Here is a 20,712-nt window from a genome sequence, read left to right as displayed (position 1 = left end):
CTGGACACAGTACTCTAAGTGCGGTTTAACCAGAGTTTTGTAGAGCTGCATCGTTACCTTGCGGCTCTTAAACTCGATCCCTCAACTTATGCTAACATCCCATAAGCTTTCTTAACTACCCTATCCACCTGTGAGGCAACTTCAGGGATCTGTGGATATGGACCCCCAGATTCCTCTGCTCCTTCACATTACCCAGGATCCTGCCATTAACTTTGTACTCTGCCTTGGAGTTTGTCCTTCCAAAGTGTACCATCTCACACTTCTCCAGATTGAACTCCATCTGCCACTTCTCAGCCCAGCTCTGCATCCTATCAAGGTCCCTCTGCAATCTTCGACAATCCTCCACACTATCCACAACACCACCAATCTTTGTGTCGTCTGCAAACTTGCCAACCCACCCTTCTACCTCCTCATCCAAGTCTTAACAAAAATCACAAAAAGCAGAAGTCCCAGAACCGATCCTTGTGGGACACCGCTAGTCACAGCCCTCCAATCTGAATGCACTCCCTCCACTACAACCCTCTGCTTTCTACAGGCAAGCCAATTCGAATCCACACGGCCAAGCTTCCCTGGATCCCATGCCCTCTGACCTGAAGAAGCCTCCCATGTGGAACCTTGTCAAATGCCTTACTAAAATCCATGTAGACCACATCTACTGCACTACCCTCATCAATCTTCCTGGTCACCTCCTCAAAGAACCCTATCAGGCTTGTGAGACATGATTTGCCCTTCACAAAGCCATGCTGGCTGTCCCTGATGAGACCATGTTTCTCTAAATGCCCATAAATCTTATCTCTAAGAATCCTTTCCAACAGCTTGCCCACCACAGATGTAAGGCTCACTGGTCTATAATTCCCTGGACTATCCCTACTACCCTTTTTAAATAAGAAGATGACATTTGCCACCCTCCAATCCTCCGGTACCATTCCCGTCCTTCAACAAGGACTCATGTCCTAGCCAAAGGCTCAGCAATCCCCTCCCTCGCCTCACGGAGCAGCCTGGGGAATATTCCGTCAGGCCCCGGGGACTTACCTGTCCTAATATTTTCTAACAGCTCCAACACATGCTCTCTCTTGATATCAACATGCTCTAGAACATTAACCTTACCAACACTGTCCTCAGCATCATCAAGGCCCCTGTCCTTGGTGAATACGGAAGAGAAGTATTCAATGAGAACTTCACCCACTTCCACAACTTCCAGGCACATCTTCCCACCTTTGTCCCTAATCGGTCCTACCTTTACTCCCGTCATCCTCCTGCTCTTCACATAAGTGAAAAATACCCTGGGGTTTTCCTTAACCCTACTCGCCAATGCCTTTTCATGTCCCCTTCTTGCTCTCCTCTGCCCCTTCTTAAGTTCCTTCCTTGCTACCCTATAATCCTCAAGAGCCCTATCTGATCCCTGCTGCCTAAACCTTATGTATGCTGCCTTCTTTCTGTGCCTCAGCAGGACACATCCTGCAAGAGATCCCTGAACAATGACCACATCTCCATAGAACATTTCCCTTCAAAAATATCATCCCAATTTACGTTCGCAAGTACTAGCCTTATAGCCTCATAATTTGCCCTTCCCCAGTGAAATATCTTCCTGTCCTCTTTGCTCCTATCCTTGTCCATAACAATGCTAAAGGTTAGGGAGTGGTGGTCACTGTCCCCCAAACGCTCACCCACTGAGAGATCTGTCACCTGACCCGGTTCACTACCTAATACTAGATATAATATGGCATTCCTTCTAGTCGGCCTGTCAACATACTGTGACAGGAATCCATTCTGGACACACTTAACAAACGCTGCCCCATCTAAACCTTTGGTACTAAGCAGGTGCCATTCAGTATTTGGTGAGTTGAAGTCTCCCATAATAACAAGCCTGTTATTTTTGCACCTTTCCAAAATCTGCCTCCCAATCTGCTCCTCGGTATCCTTGCTGCTACCAGGGGGCCTATAGAATACTCCCAGTAGAGTAACTGCTCCTCTCTTGTTCCTAACTTCCATCCATACTGAGGATGCTGCTACATTATCCACCTTTTCTGCAGCTGTAATAGTATCCCTAACAAGTAACGCCACCCCTCCTCCTCTTCTCCCGCGCACCCGCCTCCACACACCCCCCCCCCCCCCCCCCCCCCCCACCCCGTCCCTTTTAAAACACTGAGATCCGGGAATATTCAGTATCCATTCCTGCTCTGGTGACAGCCAAGTCTCTGCAAGAGCCACAATATCAGAGTTCCATGTACTTATCCAAGCTCTCAGTTCATCACCCTTATTCCTGATACCGGTTAGCATAATGCTTTACAGCGCCACCGACCCGGGTTCAGATCCCACCACTGTAAGGAGTTTGTACGTTCTCCCCATGTCTGTGTGGGTTTCCTCCGGGTGCTCCAGTTTCCTCCCACATTCTGAAAGACGTACAGGTTAGGAAGTTGTGGGCATGCTATGTTGGCGCCGGAAGCGTGGCGACACTTGTGGGCTGCCCCCCAAATCACTATGCAAAAAGATGTATTTCACTGTGTGTTTCGATGTACATGTGACTAATAAAGAAATCTTAAATCTTAAATTTAAGTAAATGCACTTTAGCCCATCCACCTTACTACTTTTATACCCTGTACTCTGCTTCTCCTTCCTCAAAGCCTCTCTATATGTTAGATCTGGCTTTACTCCATGCACTTCTTCTACTGACCTATCCCTCCGGTTCCCATCCCCCTTGCAAACTAGTTTAAACCCTCCCGAATCACACTAGCAAACCTGTCTGCAAGGATATTAGTCCCCCTCGAGTTCAGGTGTAACCCATCCAATCTGTGCAGGTCCCACCTTCCCCAGAAGAGATCCCAATGATCCAAAAATCTAAAATCTTCCCTCCTGCACCAACTCCTCAGCCATGCATTCATTTGCCATCTCCTCCTATTCCTACCTTCACTATCACTTGGCACTGGCAGCAATCCTGAGATTGCTACCCTTGAGGTCCTGTTCTTCAGCCTTCTGCCTAGCTCCCTAAACTCACTTTTCCCGACCCCATCCCCCTTCCTACCTATGTCGTTGGTACCAACGTGTACCACGACTTCTGGCTGCTTTCCCTCCCGCTCAAGAATGCTGTGGACCCAATCAGAGACATCCTGGACCCTGGCACCTGGGAGGCAACATACCATCCGGGATTCTCACTCATGTCCACAGAACCTCCTCTCTGTTCCCCTGACTATCGATTTTCCCCTATCACTATTGCCCTCCTCTTCTCCTCCCTTCCCTTCTGGGCAGCAGGACCAGTCCCAGTGCCAGAGACCTGGCTACTGCCACTTGATCCCTGTAGGTCATCCCCCTCAACAGCATCCAAAGCAGAATATCTATTTTTGAGGGGAACAGCCTCCGGGATCCTCTGCACTGTCTGCCTGTTCCCTTTCTCTTTCTCTCCCGACAGTCATCCATCTATCTGCCTCCTGGACCCTAGAAGTACCTGCTCTAAGTGGGGTGACTGCCTCCCGATGCACAGCATCTACATATCTCTCTCCCTCCCTGATGCTTCACAGTGTTTGAAGCTGCGACTCCAGCTGATCAATTCTGAACCGAAGTTCCTCCAGCCTCAAGCACTTACTGCAGGTGTGGTCACCGTGCACCCCAGCAGGTCCACAAGCTCCCACATCATGCAGCTGCAGCACATCACCTTGCCCTCCATCTGAAACTATGTTTCTTACTACCTAGCTGTAGTCTACTTAAAAATTATAACAATAACAGTAAACCTTACCCTTACTTACCAGCTGTTCACCAGTGTTATTGCAGATGGCCTCTGCTTCTTGATGCCGAAGCCTGTTGTGCCAAAGCCACTCACTCTGGCTCTGTCCACTCCAACAATGGTCGCTCCGCTTGACACGACCTCCTTTTTATTGGACCTTCTAAATTCTGCTAGAGAAAAAAAGCCCGCAGCAACACACGAGCTTTTTAAATACTTAGTCCGTACCTGGTTGGGCCCCTCTGCTCCAACGTCTCCCAGGCCGATTTTGTGGGAAAAAGCCCGCGTAAACACTCAAACTTTTTAAGTACTTAGTCCGTACCTGGTCAGGATCCTCTGCTCCAACGTCTCCCGGGCCGATTCTGTGGGAAGATGCATTCATTTCAAAATGAAATACAAAATTGATTACCTGGCAGGCTTTGTAAAAGACAAGTACCAGTAGAAATTGTAACTCTTTCAAATTGATTTCCTTTATTACTTTGTTGATTTAACCCTTGCTATTGCAATGATGCAGGTTTCTACTTCAATTACAGAAATGTCTCTTATGAATTAGCAATGATTGTTGATTTATTACCAGGTTAATTTTTTTTAAGTAGAGAGTTTGTAAAATGTGAGTCCTGCTAATAAATCTTAAATCTCTTCACAAATTTTGTTACCACTTCATATCTGTTTACATTGCTCACACTTTTTAAAATATTTTGTTAAGGCGAATCAACATGGGGTTACGGTTTCAAGCAGCGATCCCAACTTTGCAGGACAGGTCACTGGCTGAAAAAGATGTCTGTAAAGCAGACTTGGTGTGGAAGCCTTGGTGTGAGTTGGAAAACCCAGAAGTACAACAAAAAGGTATTAATGGATAATAGTTTGCATTGTCGCTTATTACACAGAATGGCTTCAATGGGAAACGCTTTTGTCAAGTGAAGACTTGCTTGAATCTCCCACTAAGTACAAGTTTTAAATCTTTCTATTGCTTCTTGGAGACTCACAACAACAGCTATGTTGGTTTTGATTTGATGTAACTGTGGTTCAGAATGTCACTTGCGATTATTTTGGTGATTTTCTCTTTCAAACTCAGTTACAACCTAGTGTTAGACTGTACTCGCTCTGTGCCAAAAATGAATATTCATTGACTTTCATGGTGAGGCTTTTTTTAAGGATACTCATTCTCCCATCCACTTGTTACTGTACCTGTTAGTAAGAAATAAATACAGAAATGGGTCCAAATAGCTGAGATAGAATTGTGTTGTCCTTGGCTGTGCAGAACAGAAAGCTCTCAGCTTTCATATCTGTTTCCTGAGTTGGCTAATTTCAATGGGAATGACAGCAAGATACTGCATCCTGATAACTCTGGACTGGATGGAGAAACATACAGATTTTTGTCTCTCCAGGTAGAAGGGTACCTATGAACATGAGATGCAAAAAGACTAGCTGAACACTTGCTGTACAAGTTTATACAATGTATAGGTACTTTGACATTCTATTGTTGCCCCTTGCATTGGGATAACCATAGTTAAAAATGAGTTGCTAAATGGAGGAAATAAGAGCTCCAGGGTGGAGTACGCGATAAAATTATTGTTTTTGTTAACCTGTGTCTTGGCATATTCAGTTCTGAGAAGAATGGATGGCTGCCTTCGTAAGCCTTGTATCATCCCTTAGTCAATCTTTGGGGGAATGGTGAGGGTTTTGTTTTAATACCTGCCCATTTTCATCCCTTTAAAATATTGTATATTCCTTGCTTGGTATCTCTGACAGTGGTGCTCTGTTCAGGAATATGTCTTGCTTTGAACATCAAGTCTGAAATTCTACCTTTTAAGTACAGTATCTACTACTGATTTGTCAACCCAGTTTTGTTTTAACTTTTATGTGAATGAGACGTTATCCAAAGAAACCAAATAATTTTTACTGAAAATGCATCTTTGCCCAAAGTTCAACAACTGTTGGGGGGGTAGGGGGGTGGTGTGGAAACTAACCACAATATTTTAAGTTCAGTGTATGCAAGACATTTGAGCTGTCATTGGTTACTTGCTCAATTGAACCTCTTGCATTCTTTTTAATTGCAACTTCATCTTAAGAATCTCTTTCACCACAATTCTCTTTCTTCAAGGGAAACTCCACAGTTATGTTTTCTTTTCTACCGCTGAAAGAAATCTTGCCTTTCCATATTGTCAAATGATCACAAAAATATTCGGTGGCTAGCAGAGTATTTTTGAAGTAGTTGTGCTGGTAAAATCCAGCCAGTTTTTGCAGAGCAGATCCAATGGCCACTACTTACTGATCAATTGATCTGTCAAATGATATTGATTAAGGATTAATTGTAGACCAGGAGAATTCATCTCTTCTTCGAATCATATCATATAATTTTGCAGTATTTAATCTTGCTTATGAAATCAGTGATATTGTTTAAGTTTAGAAATAATGAACACTTAATTTTCTTTAATATAGTGGAAGATATGCTGAACATGGCTTGCTCTAGTGTGCTACCAGGTGGTGGGACAAATACAGAACTTGCCCTGCATTGTCTTTTTGAGGCAGGCGGGAACATTTTGGTGAGTGCAATATTAAAACAAACTCTGATTACTTGTAATTAACTGAGATGATATAGAGCATGCATGGCCTACTTTTCAAATCTAGCAGTGCAGTGATAGCTGACGTTTGCATTGGAAAATTAAAGTTATTGTCAAATCTTAGAATATTTATACATTGTTTATAATTAAAGCTAGCTTCTTCAATTTGATTTTACACCAGCTCATTTTTTTTGTATTTAACCTGCATTCTTCAAGATCATTGTGATTTATTTCTATAAATAAAACAATGTTGTTGAATAGCTGATAAAATTCTGGTTAAATTGTTTCTTTGTAGATTTTACCAAATGATAGCTATGTAGAAACCATCCACGTTTATCTTTTGTATACTTTGCATGGCTAAAAGGAGAATTGAAAAAATATCAAGAAAGATAATAAATATTGGCAATCTGCAATATATTTAGCATCAGATAAATGGTTAACATTTAGGGTGTGATCATTTGTTTCCTATTGTTAGATTACTATATAAAGCCAAGAGGATAAATTGGATAACATCATCAGTCCAACTTCTTCATAATTTTTTTTACACAAACTGTCAGATATTGTTACCAAATAACAATCAAAAATGGGAAGCTAAAAAGAAAAAGAGTACACTAAATGGAATAGGGGATTATGTGAAATGCAGATATCTGTTGCTTTCCACAATTAAACAGATTTTTGTCTGACTGTTTGTTGTGTTGAATCAAAACTACCAATTTAGCTGCTAAATTTGAAGATGTTTTGCACTGCAACATCTCTACAATATAGCAATATAGTGCTGTGTTCTAATGCTGTTGATGACTTTCCAAAAGGAAGGATTGATGAGCATTGGTTGAACTTCCAGGATGGAATAATGGTTTAAACGCAATTTGCATAATAGCCAGTTGATTTAATTCAGGTAATATTTGGTTTAACATTTTTGTTCATTTCTATGTGGTATTTCTGACAAAGGAGGCAGATTGTGGTGGTTTGTCAGTATAATGATGTGCAAACTCATATGTCGTTACATAGCTGAAACTACTTATTCCAACTTCCTTTTTTTCTATGGTTTTGGAAATTTCATAGTCTGTTACCAGGAAACACTCATTTCTAAGTGTTACATTTTAATGCAGCACAAGAGAATGTAAATAACCTTAATAGTGCAAAAATCTTGCCAGAAGTAATAGACTCGAGGAGAAACAGGCTCAGAGGATTAAAATAAGACACGTTTTATGACTTTTATGGTTCACTTGCTTATTGTATCCCTTAATCACGTCAAAACATTGAATAAATAATTTCTGTTTTAAGATATTTCTGTTTCCTGTTGTGCTAGATGGCTGTGGAGATTTTGCTGATGAAGATGCCTATTAAAGCCAAATCCCATCCATTAGCAGATTATCACTATGCTGGTATGTAGTTTTCTCCACATATTTCTTACTGGTTAAGGTGTCCTCTGTGCTACAGGACTTCACAGCTATCTGTCATGACTCTTAAACGCTCTTGTTATTTACTTAGTAGTAAGAACATTCTAGGTGATGACTAACAGCAGGAAATGCTGGAAACACTTTGCAGGTCAAACAGCATCAGAGGGGAGAGGAACAATGAATGTTTTGGGTCAAGGACCTTTCATCGAAACTGGAACTTCTACTGAAAGCTTCCAGTATTTCTTTTTTATTTGCTTTTGCATTTCCAGCATCTTCAGTTTTTTGCTTCACCTGATTAGCTGTTTTAGACATCAGTTTATGGTGATTATGCTAATGAGAGAATCAATACCCTACATGATACTTGGACATGTGGATCTACTTGTGCGAGGCAAAGGCTTTGTAGAAACTGCTATCCTGCTTAGAATGGCATTCCCTTTATCAGAAGAACACATCAGGCAAGTCCTTCTTTCATCATATTTGCTCTGTTCACTGATTTTTGGTCTACATATTGCTGCTCGGCTGCATCACCTGAAAACAAGGGCAGTTTCTACACACACATCGAAGGCGGACATTTCACCTCACTACTATCTCATGACTGTGCCAATGGCCTTGATTTATCACTCTGCTTGTCCAGTATCAGTGCTTCTGTAAGCAGAGGTCCCTTTCAAATAAAAATTAGGAGCCATTGTCTGGGATGTGGGAGGAAAAAGCAGCAGCCAGAGGAAACCCACATGGTCACAGGGAGAACTTGCAAAGTCCATGCAGACAGCACCCAACATCAAAATTGAACCCAGGTCTCCGGCACTGTGAGGCATCAGCTCTACTAACTGCACCACTGTGCCACCCTATTTTCCGACGATAAATAACCTAAACTGCAAAAGTAGCCGATCTTTGCCAAACATCTAAACAAAATCAGATGGATAAGCATTTCTTTGCTTCGTGTCTGAAACTGACTGAATGGGATTTTGTATTAATACATAATTCAGATAATGGTTTGGACATATGCTGTGTTTGCTTGTGAGATTTGCCCAAAGCTTGGCATTTTTACAGTCAGTCTTCATTACATCAATGTTGCTGAACAATAGCTTACTCATCAGATGGTGATGGCCTACAGTTTGGAGATGGGGGGATTTGCAGGAGCAGTGGGAAAATCTGCCAGCTGCTCTGTGCAGTCAAGTCACCAATAGAGCATTGAACGTGACTAGTGAATCTATGGAGGACACAGAAGATCACAAGACAAAGGAGCAGAAGTTGGCCATTCGGCCCATTGAGTCTGCTCACTACCTCACCATGAGCTATTCTCCCATCTAGCCCCAATTCCCAGCCTTTTCCCCATATCCCTTGATACCGTGACTAATTAGATACCTATCAATCTCCTCCTTAAACACCCCCAATGATCGGGCCTCCACAGCTGTATGTGGCAACGAATTCCATAAACCCACAACCCTCTGGCTAAAGAAATTTCTCCTCATTTGTGTTCTAAATGGGTACCCTCTAATTCTAAGACTGTGCCCTCTTGCCCTGGACTCACCCACCAAGGGAAACAACTTAGCCACATCTATTCTGTCCAGTCCTTTCAACGTTCGAAATGTTTCTGAGGTCTCCTCTCATTCTTCTGTACTCCAATGAATACAGTCCAAGAGCTGACAAACGCTCATCGTATGTAAGCCCTTTCATTCTGGAATCATCCTCGTAAATCTTCTCTGAACCCTCTCCAACATCAGTACATCCTTCCTAAGAAAAGGGGCCCAAAACTGCACACAGTATTCCAAATGAGGTCTTACCAGTGCCCCGTAGAGCCTCATCAAAACATCCTTACTTTTATATATTATACCTCTCAAAATGAATGCCAACATAGCCTTTGCTTATCTTACCGCCGATCCAACCTGGTGGTTAACCTTTAGGGTATCCTGTACGAGGACCCCCATACTCCTCCACCTATCTTGGTGTCATCTGCAAACTTAGCCACGAAACCATTTACTCCATAATCTAAATCATCAATATACAGTGTAAAAAGACTTTTATGGGACCTTGAGCAGCATTGCAACATTTACAGTAAAGCTTTATTCTTCCTAAACAGATGAAATAGTTTTTACTGCAGTCCTCCATTCCTTTGCCAGTGGAAGATGAGGATTACATCAGTGCTCCTAAAGAAAAGATATAGAACAGTGATGTACATATTGTAACTAGACCACTGGTTAATTAGGATCCTGACCTTTCACCTAGCCAGCTCTGCATCCAACACATCATCTTTCACCATTTCCACCAGCTCCAATGTTATCCCACCACAATCACATCTTCATCAGCCCCCTTTCCCTTTCTGCCTTTCACAGGGAACCACTCTCTTTGTGACTTCCTGGTCTGTTCATCCCTTCCCATCCTCCCCTCCCCGTCTCTTAGCACTTTCCCCTGCAACTGTTGGGGGTGTAACACCTGTCCCTTCGCTTCTTCCCTCACCGCCATCCAGGCACCTAAAACAGCTCTTCCAGGTGAGGCAGAGATTCCCCTGCACCTCTTCCAATCTGGTCTATACTGCATTTGGTGTAATCACCCATTGTGTTCCTTTGAACCCCCTCCCTCCCCCCCCCCCCCCCCCCACAAACTGGTTCCACCTATCACTTACCAGCCTCTATCCCACCCCTCCCCTGTACTGCTGCATACTGACAACCTTTCCTCTTCCCTCTCAGTCCTGATGCATGATCTCCACCCAAAACATCGACTTGTATCTTTTGCCTCAGCCGATGCTGCTTGATCAACTGAGTTCTTCCAGTGTACTGTGTTGGTTCTGGGTTCCAGCAACTGCAGTCTCTTTTGTCTTCATTAAAACTAATATACTGCATCTGTTTGGTGAACTACACTTTGGCTGGACCCAATTTCCTTCCAGATAAGTAATTCGATTTGCTTTTTAATTCCTATTTGAGGTAGCAGTTTCTCAGCTCTGTCCATTTTCCTCACTCCTGCTAGTTTTTGACTCAAGATTTTAAAAACAAAAGGAAGTACTGGAAGTAACTCATCTGGTTGTATTCTACTGAAACATTAACTTTATTTCCCCATAGATACTTCTGCCCTGCCAAATATTTCTGGCATTTTCTGTTCCAAATTTTCTGGCATTTAAATTTTCCTTATCTGCAGTACTTTGATGCTGTAGAATTTGATTGGTTTTTAAGGAAACGTCTATTGACAATGTTCATAATTGGTATGCAGATATACTGAAAGAAACAGTACAGCTCTGCTTTTGTTGGAATTATTTCCTTCCAGACTGGTCATGTAAATGGAAAAGTTTGAAAATATATCCAGTTGGGATGACTGATAGTTGTACCTAAACTAGTTAAGTTAATAATTCAAAAATCTAAATCCTTTCCTCGTAATTACTACTTCATTCTCTCTGTGTCACCCTCTCAACTCGTTCCTTTTCAAGTGCTCTGCATCTGCAGAGTTTAATGACTCAGAGAATTACCTCCATTGCTCACTTACATGAAAACTCTATACATGAATAACTTGCAATGCCTCTTGCACTCTCTGGAGTATTGCATGTAGCCTAGAGTTTGTCAGTGGAGAAGCAATTAATGTATTTATTTTCAGTTGTAACAGAAATGTAGAATTCTTTGTGGTGGAAAATCTGAGGAGTAACAGCTTCATTACTAACAAAGGTAGAAACTAGATGATTACACAACAGACTCTATGTTAATTGTAATGAAAACATCCAGAAAGAAAACGGAGGTCAATCATCACAGCAGCAACAGAAGGTTGGCCAGTTGATTCCCATTGCTCTCTGTATGGAATTTGTACGTTCTCCCCATGTCTGCCTGGATTTCCTCTGGGTGCTCCGGTTCCCCCCACATTCCAAAGACATACAGGTTAGGAGGTTAACATGGGTTTAAAATGGGCGGCGTGGACTCGTCGGGCCGGAAGGGCCTGTTACTGTGTTGTATAAATAAAGTTTTTTAAAGTAAAGAAATTAAGGTGGAAATCAGTCCCTTCCTGTAACAGGGACAAACTAGAGAGTTCTGATGAGAGGTCATCAGCCTGAAACATCAACTCTATTTTTGTCTTTGTATATGCTTGACTTCCTGAGTATTCCCAACATTTTCTGTTCCTCTGTCAGCAGCTTGATTAGTTTTTCCTTGCTTCCCATTTCCTGTGGTAACGTAAACCCATTTTAAAAGAACTGATTTATTAAAACCAGTTGTAGTTCAGCTGCTGCAAATTAAATTAAATTGAATTTGCATTAACATGACACCACATAAAACTTAAATGCTTTGATTTAATTCCCGAAAATGAAACAGTTACAGACAGTAATAGGTTATTCTCCATAAATGGTATCACAGGAATTTATCTGTGGTAATTAAAATCAACAACAGCATTTGAATGAAATATCTAGTAACTTAATCGTATAAAATATTTTTTAAAAGTCCATTACTAAAAAAAATGCTGTAATTTCTTCTGTATTGAGGCTGTGTGTGATTTCTTGGTAGGAAATTCTAAACTCATATTTTACTTTCTACTTTATGATAAGTGCTTGGTCGGTTGTCCAACCTCTGTTGTATGTAAATTACTTGAATGTTGGAATGCAAAGGAAGTTCAAAATTTGCTGATGTTGCCAAATGTTGAGATGCAGCAAACCTACCAGTCAAACGCAATAGGTCATAGGCCAGTGTAACGGGTAGAAAAGTAATAGATGGAAATTAGTGGAGAGAAGTGCAAAGTGATACATTTTGGCAGAAAGGTTGGGAAGAGGCAGTGTTGACTGATTGGCATAATTCTAAAGCTTGTACAGGAACAGAGGGCCCTGGGGGTTCATCTCTGAATGTAGCAGGATATAATTTGCAAAGGATATGGGATCTTGCGCTTCTTAAAAGCAAGTATTGAATACAAAGTCAAGGAAGTTGTTCTGAACCTTTAAAGCTCTGCCTAGGTCACAACTAGAGTATTGCATGCACTTGTGGTCACCACATTTTAGGAAGGATCTGAAAGAAGTGTACAGGATTGTGACAGGTTTAGACAAGATGGACAAAGCCAATGTTACAAGACGTGGATTTAAGGATTTGGGCAAGAGATACAGAGGGGACATGAGAGTTTTTTTTCAGTCAGTAAGTGCTAATAACCTGGATTTCACTGAAAGATTGTGCAAGCAGAGGAGATCAGTGATTTCAAAACTAAATTGAGGGAAATAAATCTACAGGGCTACAGGAATAGAGCAGAGGAATGGGAGTGACTGGACTGCTCCACAGAGAGCTGCTATAGACGATGGGCTAAATGATCTCCTCTGCTGTACAGCATGCATAAGTAGAAATTGTAATAACTTTAACATATTTTGCTCGTTTTCAGTAAGATTCGTATATCAAGGGTTAACTGTTGGGGTCAGAACTGCTATCCCCCTGATCATAGATATGAAAGTAACATCATGGCATATCTTGCTATGAACTTCATGGATCTGCATGGAGACATGCCCATAATTGGGCTTTTCTGGAGCATTGCCCGAAGCACAACCTTAGGTCCAGTAGGCTGCCAGTTCTAGGACATTGGTGGTATGTGGAATCTTTCAGCACAACATCAATCTTCTGCAGCTCTCAGGCTGGGAAATCTGCCATTGAGCCTGGGCCAGGTTAAAGTTGGTGCAAATACAGTGGTTCCCATAAATATATAAGGAAAATCAGCTGTCAACAGAAAGTGGAGCTTTTTATTTCATTTAATTATGTTAGTTTAAATGATTTTAAGTGTGTGTGTGTGTGTGCTTTTGTCTTTTTTTAATTTTATTTTTTTCTCTAACTTTTTTATTTTTAATGGGCTCTGAGTGACTTTGAAGGTGGCTCTCAAATTCATCTACAAACATTCAATATCTCTGACAGTTTTTATAGCTAATTAGTCGAGCGGTGGGGCCTCTTCAGCCGTCAAAGCATTCTGTTTTGCAGCTCACCACTTCCACTGAGAGAGACCTTTGTTTTGCTGTGATGAGCTGGCTGACATCAATGATCTGGGAGTCAGCCTCCCATCAGAAGGTTGTGCTCTGGATGACGGGGAAAGGAACAGCATGGCCAAGGGACTGGCGGACATTGATTTCAGGATAGCAGATGATCTGCCCCATTTTCTTTTCGATGAACTGAGTTGTGATATTTCTATCTCCTGATTCTTTTACTTTTCTTCATCCTCCGTTAGTGTTGAGGAAATTACAACATATTCAGTTTAGGTTTGCTGCTCCTCTTCAATGTTTGCTAAACCCTCTTGGAACTGGATATGGAGACAGTGGATAAAACGGGTTTTGGTTCAGATTTCAACCTTCAGTTGGATAGTCTACCAACACAATGCAGTACTAGGCCTCTGTTGTGAATAATGGGCTGCTGGACAAAGGCACTATTCATCAAAATGTCAACCTCTTCAGAAGAGCAGGAAACTAAGAAGGGAAATAAATAGAATTTGTGTACACATTATTGGCTCCGTATCAGAACATAATTTGAGACTAAATATACCAACTCTCAGTGTAAAAGTAAGATTGTATTCGGTAACTCTGGCTCTGTTGGTCAAGAGATAATGGTGCAGATCATCCTGGGTTTGACCCACTACCCACTGTGTGAAGCTGCCCACATTTATCTGAGCCAGAAGTGGAGGGCTGATCTCACTGGCCCTCCAGACTCTGGAGTTATGTGGAAAGGTCCATAGGATGGAAAGTTTACAACAGAAGTCCCTCGCCAGAATGCTCTGAACAACTTTGGCAGAAGGCCATGGGGCTTTTTAATTATTTTTAAATATGTTTGAATCACAGAGACAATAAAAACTACTACAATTTATGTAAGTAATAAAATTTACTGTTTAAAAAAGTATTTAAAATTACATTGAGTCAAAAATTTAACTAAAACAAACTTATTTTTTTAAAAGAAATTGCCTTCACCATTCCACAGACCAATGATCTCCAGTGAATTGAATGGGATCTCTTAGTTAAAAACAGAAAATGTTAGAAACATTCATTTTCTGTTTTTGTTTCAGTTTTCCCACATCCTGCAATTATTTTGATTTTCATCTCTGACTTTGTGCCAGATCTGACCTGATATAGGATTGGAGAGGTGATTTTCCAGGGAATCTCATTAAGACTGAGCCCTCCTGCAGCCTGCTCTATTTGGAATACTTCATAGATGATCATGAATGTATAATCTCTGCTGATGCTCATTACTTGCCAATATTTTACTGAACTACATGTGTGACTTGGATGGGTTGAGGGAATGGGCACACGTATGGCAGATAATGTGGATAAACGTGAGGTTTCCATTTTGCTGGCAAAAACAGGAAAGTTGATGTCCGAGCATTGATCGATTGGGAAAGGGGGAGGTGCAGTAAGACTTGTGTGTCCTTCTACTGCTGTTAATGAGAGTAAGCTTGCAGGTGCAGCAGGCAGTTAAAGAAGGCAAATAGTATGTTGGCCTTCGTGGCAATAGAATTCGTTCAGTACCAGGGCTGTCTAGCTGCATTTGTAAGCACCTCGGTGAGATCATGCTAAGGAAATAGCCTTAAGGTGTCGTTATACAGCACCCCATCATTTCATTCTCCCTTGTCCAGTAACTTCTCTTGCAAAATTAAACGGGCATTGGAAAGTCTGTCTTTCATCTTTGGCAACATTAAATTCTAGCCCATTATAATGACTCAGTCTCCCTCATTGACTAATGCAGTTATTTATTCTAGATGAGTTTTGGGATATTAACTGTTCTGTTTGGAACAATGAAAAGCAGAGACCAGATAATTCCTCACTGGAATGCATTAGAGGGTCATTCATGCCAAACTATTCTACATTTGTTTTAGGGGGCAAGAGCTTGGCCAAAAGTAGTGGATTATGTGTCTTTTAATTTGTGTCACATTACTATGTAATTAACCTAATACATGGCAGACATTAGCAAAGCTAGGTACATTAAAATGAGGATTTTGTGACAAAACTGGAAAGAATGATGTAATAAATATCTACAGATTACATGCTCCATATCATCCCCTACATTATATTTCAGTCATATTTTATTAGTACCTTTTCAGTTTGGTGAAATGAGATCCTGCTCTAAATTGCAACATAACCTGAGGCCATTAATCAATTCTAAAATTTTTTTCCCTGAAGATTGAAATAACACAAACATAATCAATCTTGCTCTATTTTGCTGTTTGTCAATTCTTCTTGGATGAAAGCACAATGGAATGTATCATGCAGAATTAATTTACTGTTATATTTTATTGATTGTGCTGGCAGAACATAAAATTTAGTTGTCATTGGTGTGTAATTTTAATTTGCTATGTTGTATTGTTGATGTTTTCCTATGTATAGCTGAATATGATGCTCTTTTTTTAAAAGGTCTGGAGTACAAATAGTTCCAAACAACAAGGCACATAATAAGATTGAGGCTAGTGTCAGCCTGGCAAAACTCAAATTTCAGGACACAAGCACTGACTGTTTCCTTGTATTTGGGAACTTACAGTAATTGGAAAATGTAGACATTCTTGTCGTGAAATGGTCTGTGTATAATAAACTCTATTCTTCTGTTCTTAGGCTCTGACAAATGGACAACAATGGAAAGGAAGCTGTTCAACAAAGCCCTGAGTGTACATAACAAGGACTTCTTCCTGGTTCAGAAAATGGTAAGAGAATTGTTGCAGGACTTGTCCAGTGCTGTATTTAAAAGAATAATAAGCATGTGTAGGAGTCTGTCAAAAAATACTGTGTTGCTGGAGCAGCAGCTCTTCAGATATGGGATTGGTTTAACTTATTTCCTGCTCCCTTCAGCTTCTTTTGGTTGGAAGGGCAAACTCTTCTTAGGCAGTCCCTCTGGGTCAATGTTGACATGCTTCTGCTCCAGTTCTGTGGGTTCAGAGGTGTCTGATGAGGCCATTGTGGAACTCTCAGCTTATGCCACAAGCATGACAGGAGGTGCTTGTGGGAGCCGCGGGTGGGTAGGTGGTTTGCGAGGTGGTGTGCTCATCTCACTGTTTTATGCTAGGCTTCTGCATGCTCCCAGATGGAGATTCTGAATGATCCTTCTGCACTTTGAGCAGTCACGGGCCAGGGATTGGCCCAAGTCAGTCAGATTGTTGCATTTTTTTCAAAAGGTCTTGAGAGCATTCTTGAATTATTTTTTTGATATCCACCTTGTTGTCTCTTGCAGTGACTGAGCTTGGAATGGCTGTTTTGGTAGTCTGGTACTGGGCAAGTTGATGAGTGTGATTAGAGCTTCAGTGCTGGGCATGTTGGCCTAGGAGTGACACCAAGCTTGATTCACATCCTGCCAGAGCATATGGAGGATTATGTCGACACAGCATTGGTGACATTTCTAAGGTCCTTTTAGGCACCGGCTATAGTAGTGCCATAGTAGTCCAACTCTTAGAAGTATGTAGGAGGCCAGGGTTCACTGCTGCCCAGTGGACCCTGTTGGGTTTGAGATGTTGATCTTAAAACATGTTTTGCTCAGCTACCCAAAGACTGTTCTGATGCACAGAAGTTGATGGTGAAGTTCTGCCTTTGCTGAGAGGTAGCTCCCAAGGTGTGAAAAGTTGTTTCTTGTTTCCCAAGGTTTTGTTGTAGATGTTTGTTATCAGGTGGCAATGTTGTACTCTTGAGGGGCTTTGATTAGTGTAAGGTCCCTTCTTGCATCAGCTTCAGTGAGCAGCTCAGTGATATCTTGCAGCTTGTCCTTTGAGCATGTGCATGTGTTAGTATCATCTGCATACTGCAGGTTGGAGTGATCTGGTATTGGGATACAGGTGATGTACGTTGAACAGTTTCCCACTTGTAGAGTAGCTTCAGTCCAACAGGAAACTTGTTGATGTGATGTATTACTGCATTGAGAAAGTTTGAGAGAAGTTTTAGGCTAATGAGGTTGGATAGAGTACTGATGTTGCAGATGGAATTGCTGATCCAGTTTGCATATTGTCGTGTAGCAGACATAAAATGGAGTTAGATTTCTGATGCTAGTCTCTGAGACCTTAACCAGCTGTGTAAAAGAGAAAAGTGCTGGACTAGACAGGCGAGAAAAAGCAAGCTAAAAATGAAAACTAATAAAAAGCCCTACAGTAACAGTTAAAGATATGTTGCAAGGTCAATATATCCTTACTACTTGCGGTGCGAGGAGATGGCAGGCACAGTAGTGTAGCGGTTAGCGTAATACTTTACAGCGCTTGCGACCCGGGTTCAATTCCGGCCACTGTCTATAAGGAGTTTGTACGTTCTCCCTGTGTCTGCGTGGGTTTCGTCCGAGTGCTCCGGTTTCCTCCCACGTTCCAAAGACGTACAGGTTAGGAAGTTGTGGGCATGCTATGTTGGCTTCGGAAGCGTGGCGACACTTGCGGGCTGCCCCCAGACACTCTACGCAAAAGATGCATTTCACTGTGTGTTTTGATGTACATGTGACTAATAAAGAAATCTTATATTAACCTTGCAGCTTGGATTAATAGATTGATAATAGGACTCGGTATTAAATTATATCAAGAAGTTACATCAGCTATTGATTTATTCCACGCAGTTTAGAAATTTAAGGAGTTGATTGTGGTTTGCAGGGCATTAAGGGGAACTGACAATGTAGGATAAAACTCTTACTATTGGTTGGGGAATTTAGTCTTCAAGGACATTGCCAATCCTATCAGGAATGTCTTAGGGAAACAAGCACATGGACTTTTTCTGCAGATGATAATTGATATTCAGTGAATGGATCCTGGTTGATATATTCTTAATCAAAGGAATCAAGGAACATTAAGGAGTGCAGGGTATGTCACAGATCAATCGTAGTCTTATTGAAATCCAGTATAGCATCTGGGACCAATATAAGAATGGGCCAAAATTATTCTGTTGCTGGGCAAGAGATGTTGCTTGTTATTACATTAATAAATCTTATGTTCCATAAAGATACTTGTATTAAGAAGAGTAATGTTCCAGCTCTAACCTTCGAAGACGTGTATTGAGCAATTGAACTAATCCAATACCCTTAAAAATAACAGAGAGGATCAGAGCACGTTGTTGTTTTATACGAAGCAAATTGCACAGTGGTATAAATCAACCAGAGATTTGAAGAGATTTTCATCTCACAGCATGTCACTTGCTCTCTTCAACTTTCTGACCGATTGGAATACAAATGATGATGTGTGTATTTCACGTGCTATTGCATTTCCAGCACTATTTGTTCCCGTGTATTTGTTTACAAATTGTCACCATCTTAAAATTTTTATGGCTGAGAGAAAGAAATATTCATTAATTTTACTACAAAATATTTTTTAACTTTTTATTTTGCAAACCAAGTGTGAACTATAACTGCTACCACCAACGATGTAATTCCAATATATGAAACATTTAGCGCTTCAAAGCCTTACAAGATCGAAGTATGCTGGAAATACTCAGCAGGACACAAAGGTCACCGACCAGTAACGCTGCTCTGTTTCTTTCTCCACTGATTCTGCCTGACCGGAGTACTTCCACATTTTCTGCTTTTATTTCAGATTGCCAGCATCGCCAGTTTTTTTTCGCTGCTCAAACCCTCAAAAGTTCAACAGCCTTACCTAGTATTATACTGGGTCCTGCTATCTGCTTTATTTTTTGCATTGGGTTGCTAGGGAACTTTGTTAATTTGGGAGTTCACACTTTTTACCGATACTCCAGTTTTGTAAGCAGCCTGTGTGTACTGGCTAAACACAGATTATTAGGCCTTATAAGTGTTGTGGTTCTCTTGTTATAAATAATACTAAAAATGGAGATGATAACTTGAGGAATTTCCTGAATCACTCTTGATAATTATTTGCTCTTTCTTCCCTCCAAAAGTGAGCTGTTATCTAGAGAACATAGCTAAACATTAATGCTGAAGTAGAGATGGGTTCCAACTAGCTACATTTCAAGATAAGGCATTACTGTAACCCACAACTGTGAATTAATTGACTTTTTACAACAAACAAACTGTACAATGAACAACACTATGTGGAAATTCATCCTTGGCAGGTTGTATGAAACACACTGAAATCACTACCATTTTGTACTATTGATTAGGAATGAGTTCCCTGACATTTACTTTTATAGAGCAATTACAGGAGGATATGTTTTATCTTATCTTACAATCTTACCTGATGGCATTATTTTGAAGGGTTCGGTGGTATTTTGGTGACTGTTGCACTGCATGTTAGCGCTTGCAATTATATAAGAGCTTAGTGCTTGAGTACATTATTGAGACTACTTTTTTCATGAACAGTAGATGCCATTATCATCAAATGGCAAAATAATAGTTTAAAAACAATGACAATCTAATGAAAGCTGTTTCCTTTATAGCCACCAGATGTGGAAAACAAAATTAAAGTTATTTGATTACATTCTAACAGAATTTAGTTTTGCAGTTATGTACAGATGATCACTAGCAGGAACCCTGATATTACTTTGCGCCTTGTTAAGTTCTGGTGCCGTTACTGCAATCCTGACATATGCCAAATGACTTGGCTGTCGGGGTGGATGATACAGGATAGGTGGTAGTGGATTGGGCACAAGAGGATGATGGAGCAGAGTCGCACGATGGCAGACAGTTGAGCAAGTTGTAAAGCCCGTACCTGGGAGTGTCAGAAGCCTGCAGAGTGGTGAGAGAATCAGCCAAGGTTGGAGAATTCCTTTGCTTTAAAAAAAAAACTCCATGATTGGAGTCAATGTTACAGGTATTTTGAGAAGGAGAGAGAGGATAGGGAGGAAAAAAATGGGGGGGGGGGGAGGGGAAGATTGCATGCAGAGACAAGGATGAGTGGGAAAAAAATCGGTGATGTGTAGAGCGAACTAAGTATCGGGTATGAAAAATAGAAATAACTCAAATGAATTTGGCTGACTCACAAATTTAAAACAGCCTTACACAGAATGCAGAAAGATGCCAAATGTGGAAGGCAATTGATGACTGTAAAAATCAAAGAATGTGACGAACATTCCATGCTGCAGTTTGAATTGACAAAGAGCTTGAATCAATGAACGTTACATGAGATGATGTACAGCCCAGTTCACTCTCCACAAGTGCCATACCATTAGAATATGAAGATCATTTGTAATATAATAGATGAC

General features: G+C 41.1%; 1 protein-coding gene across 11 annotated transcripts in view; it reads left to right on the top strand.

The window, feature by feature from the left end:
• LOC127568539 (transcriptional-regulating factor 1-like) overlaps window positions 1–20,712 on the top strand; it is a 202,234-nt gene that overhangs the window by 156,346 nt on the left and 25,176 nt on the right. For all 11 annotated transcript variants that reach the window (XM_052012408.1, XM_052012409.1, XM_052012411.1 and 8 more), the window contains 4 exons: window positions 4,422–4,561; window positions 6,158–6,261; window positions 7,589–7,664; window positions 16,198–16,286. In XM_052012408.1, coding sequence (XP_051868368.1) covers window positions 4,422–4,561; window positions 6,158–6,261; window positions 7,589–7,664; window positions 16,198–16,286 — 409 coding nt within the window. The remainder of the gene's footprint in view (window positions 1–4,421; window positions 4,562–6,157; window positions 6,262–7,588; window positions 7,665–16,197; window positions 16,287–20,712) is intronic.

The sequence above is a fragment of the Pristis pectinata genome, chromosome 3 (assembly GCF_009764475.1).
Source record: "Pristis pectinata isolate sPriPec2 chromosome 3, sPriPec2.1.pri, whole genome shotgun sequence".
NCBI classification, from domain to species: domain Eukaryota; kingdom Metazoa; phylum Chordata; class Chondrichthyes; order Rhinopristiformes; family Pristidae; genus Pristis; species Pristis pectinata.
Note: the sequence above shows the minus strand (reverse complement) of the source record. Positions and strands in the feature narration are given on the sequence as shown.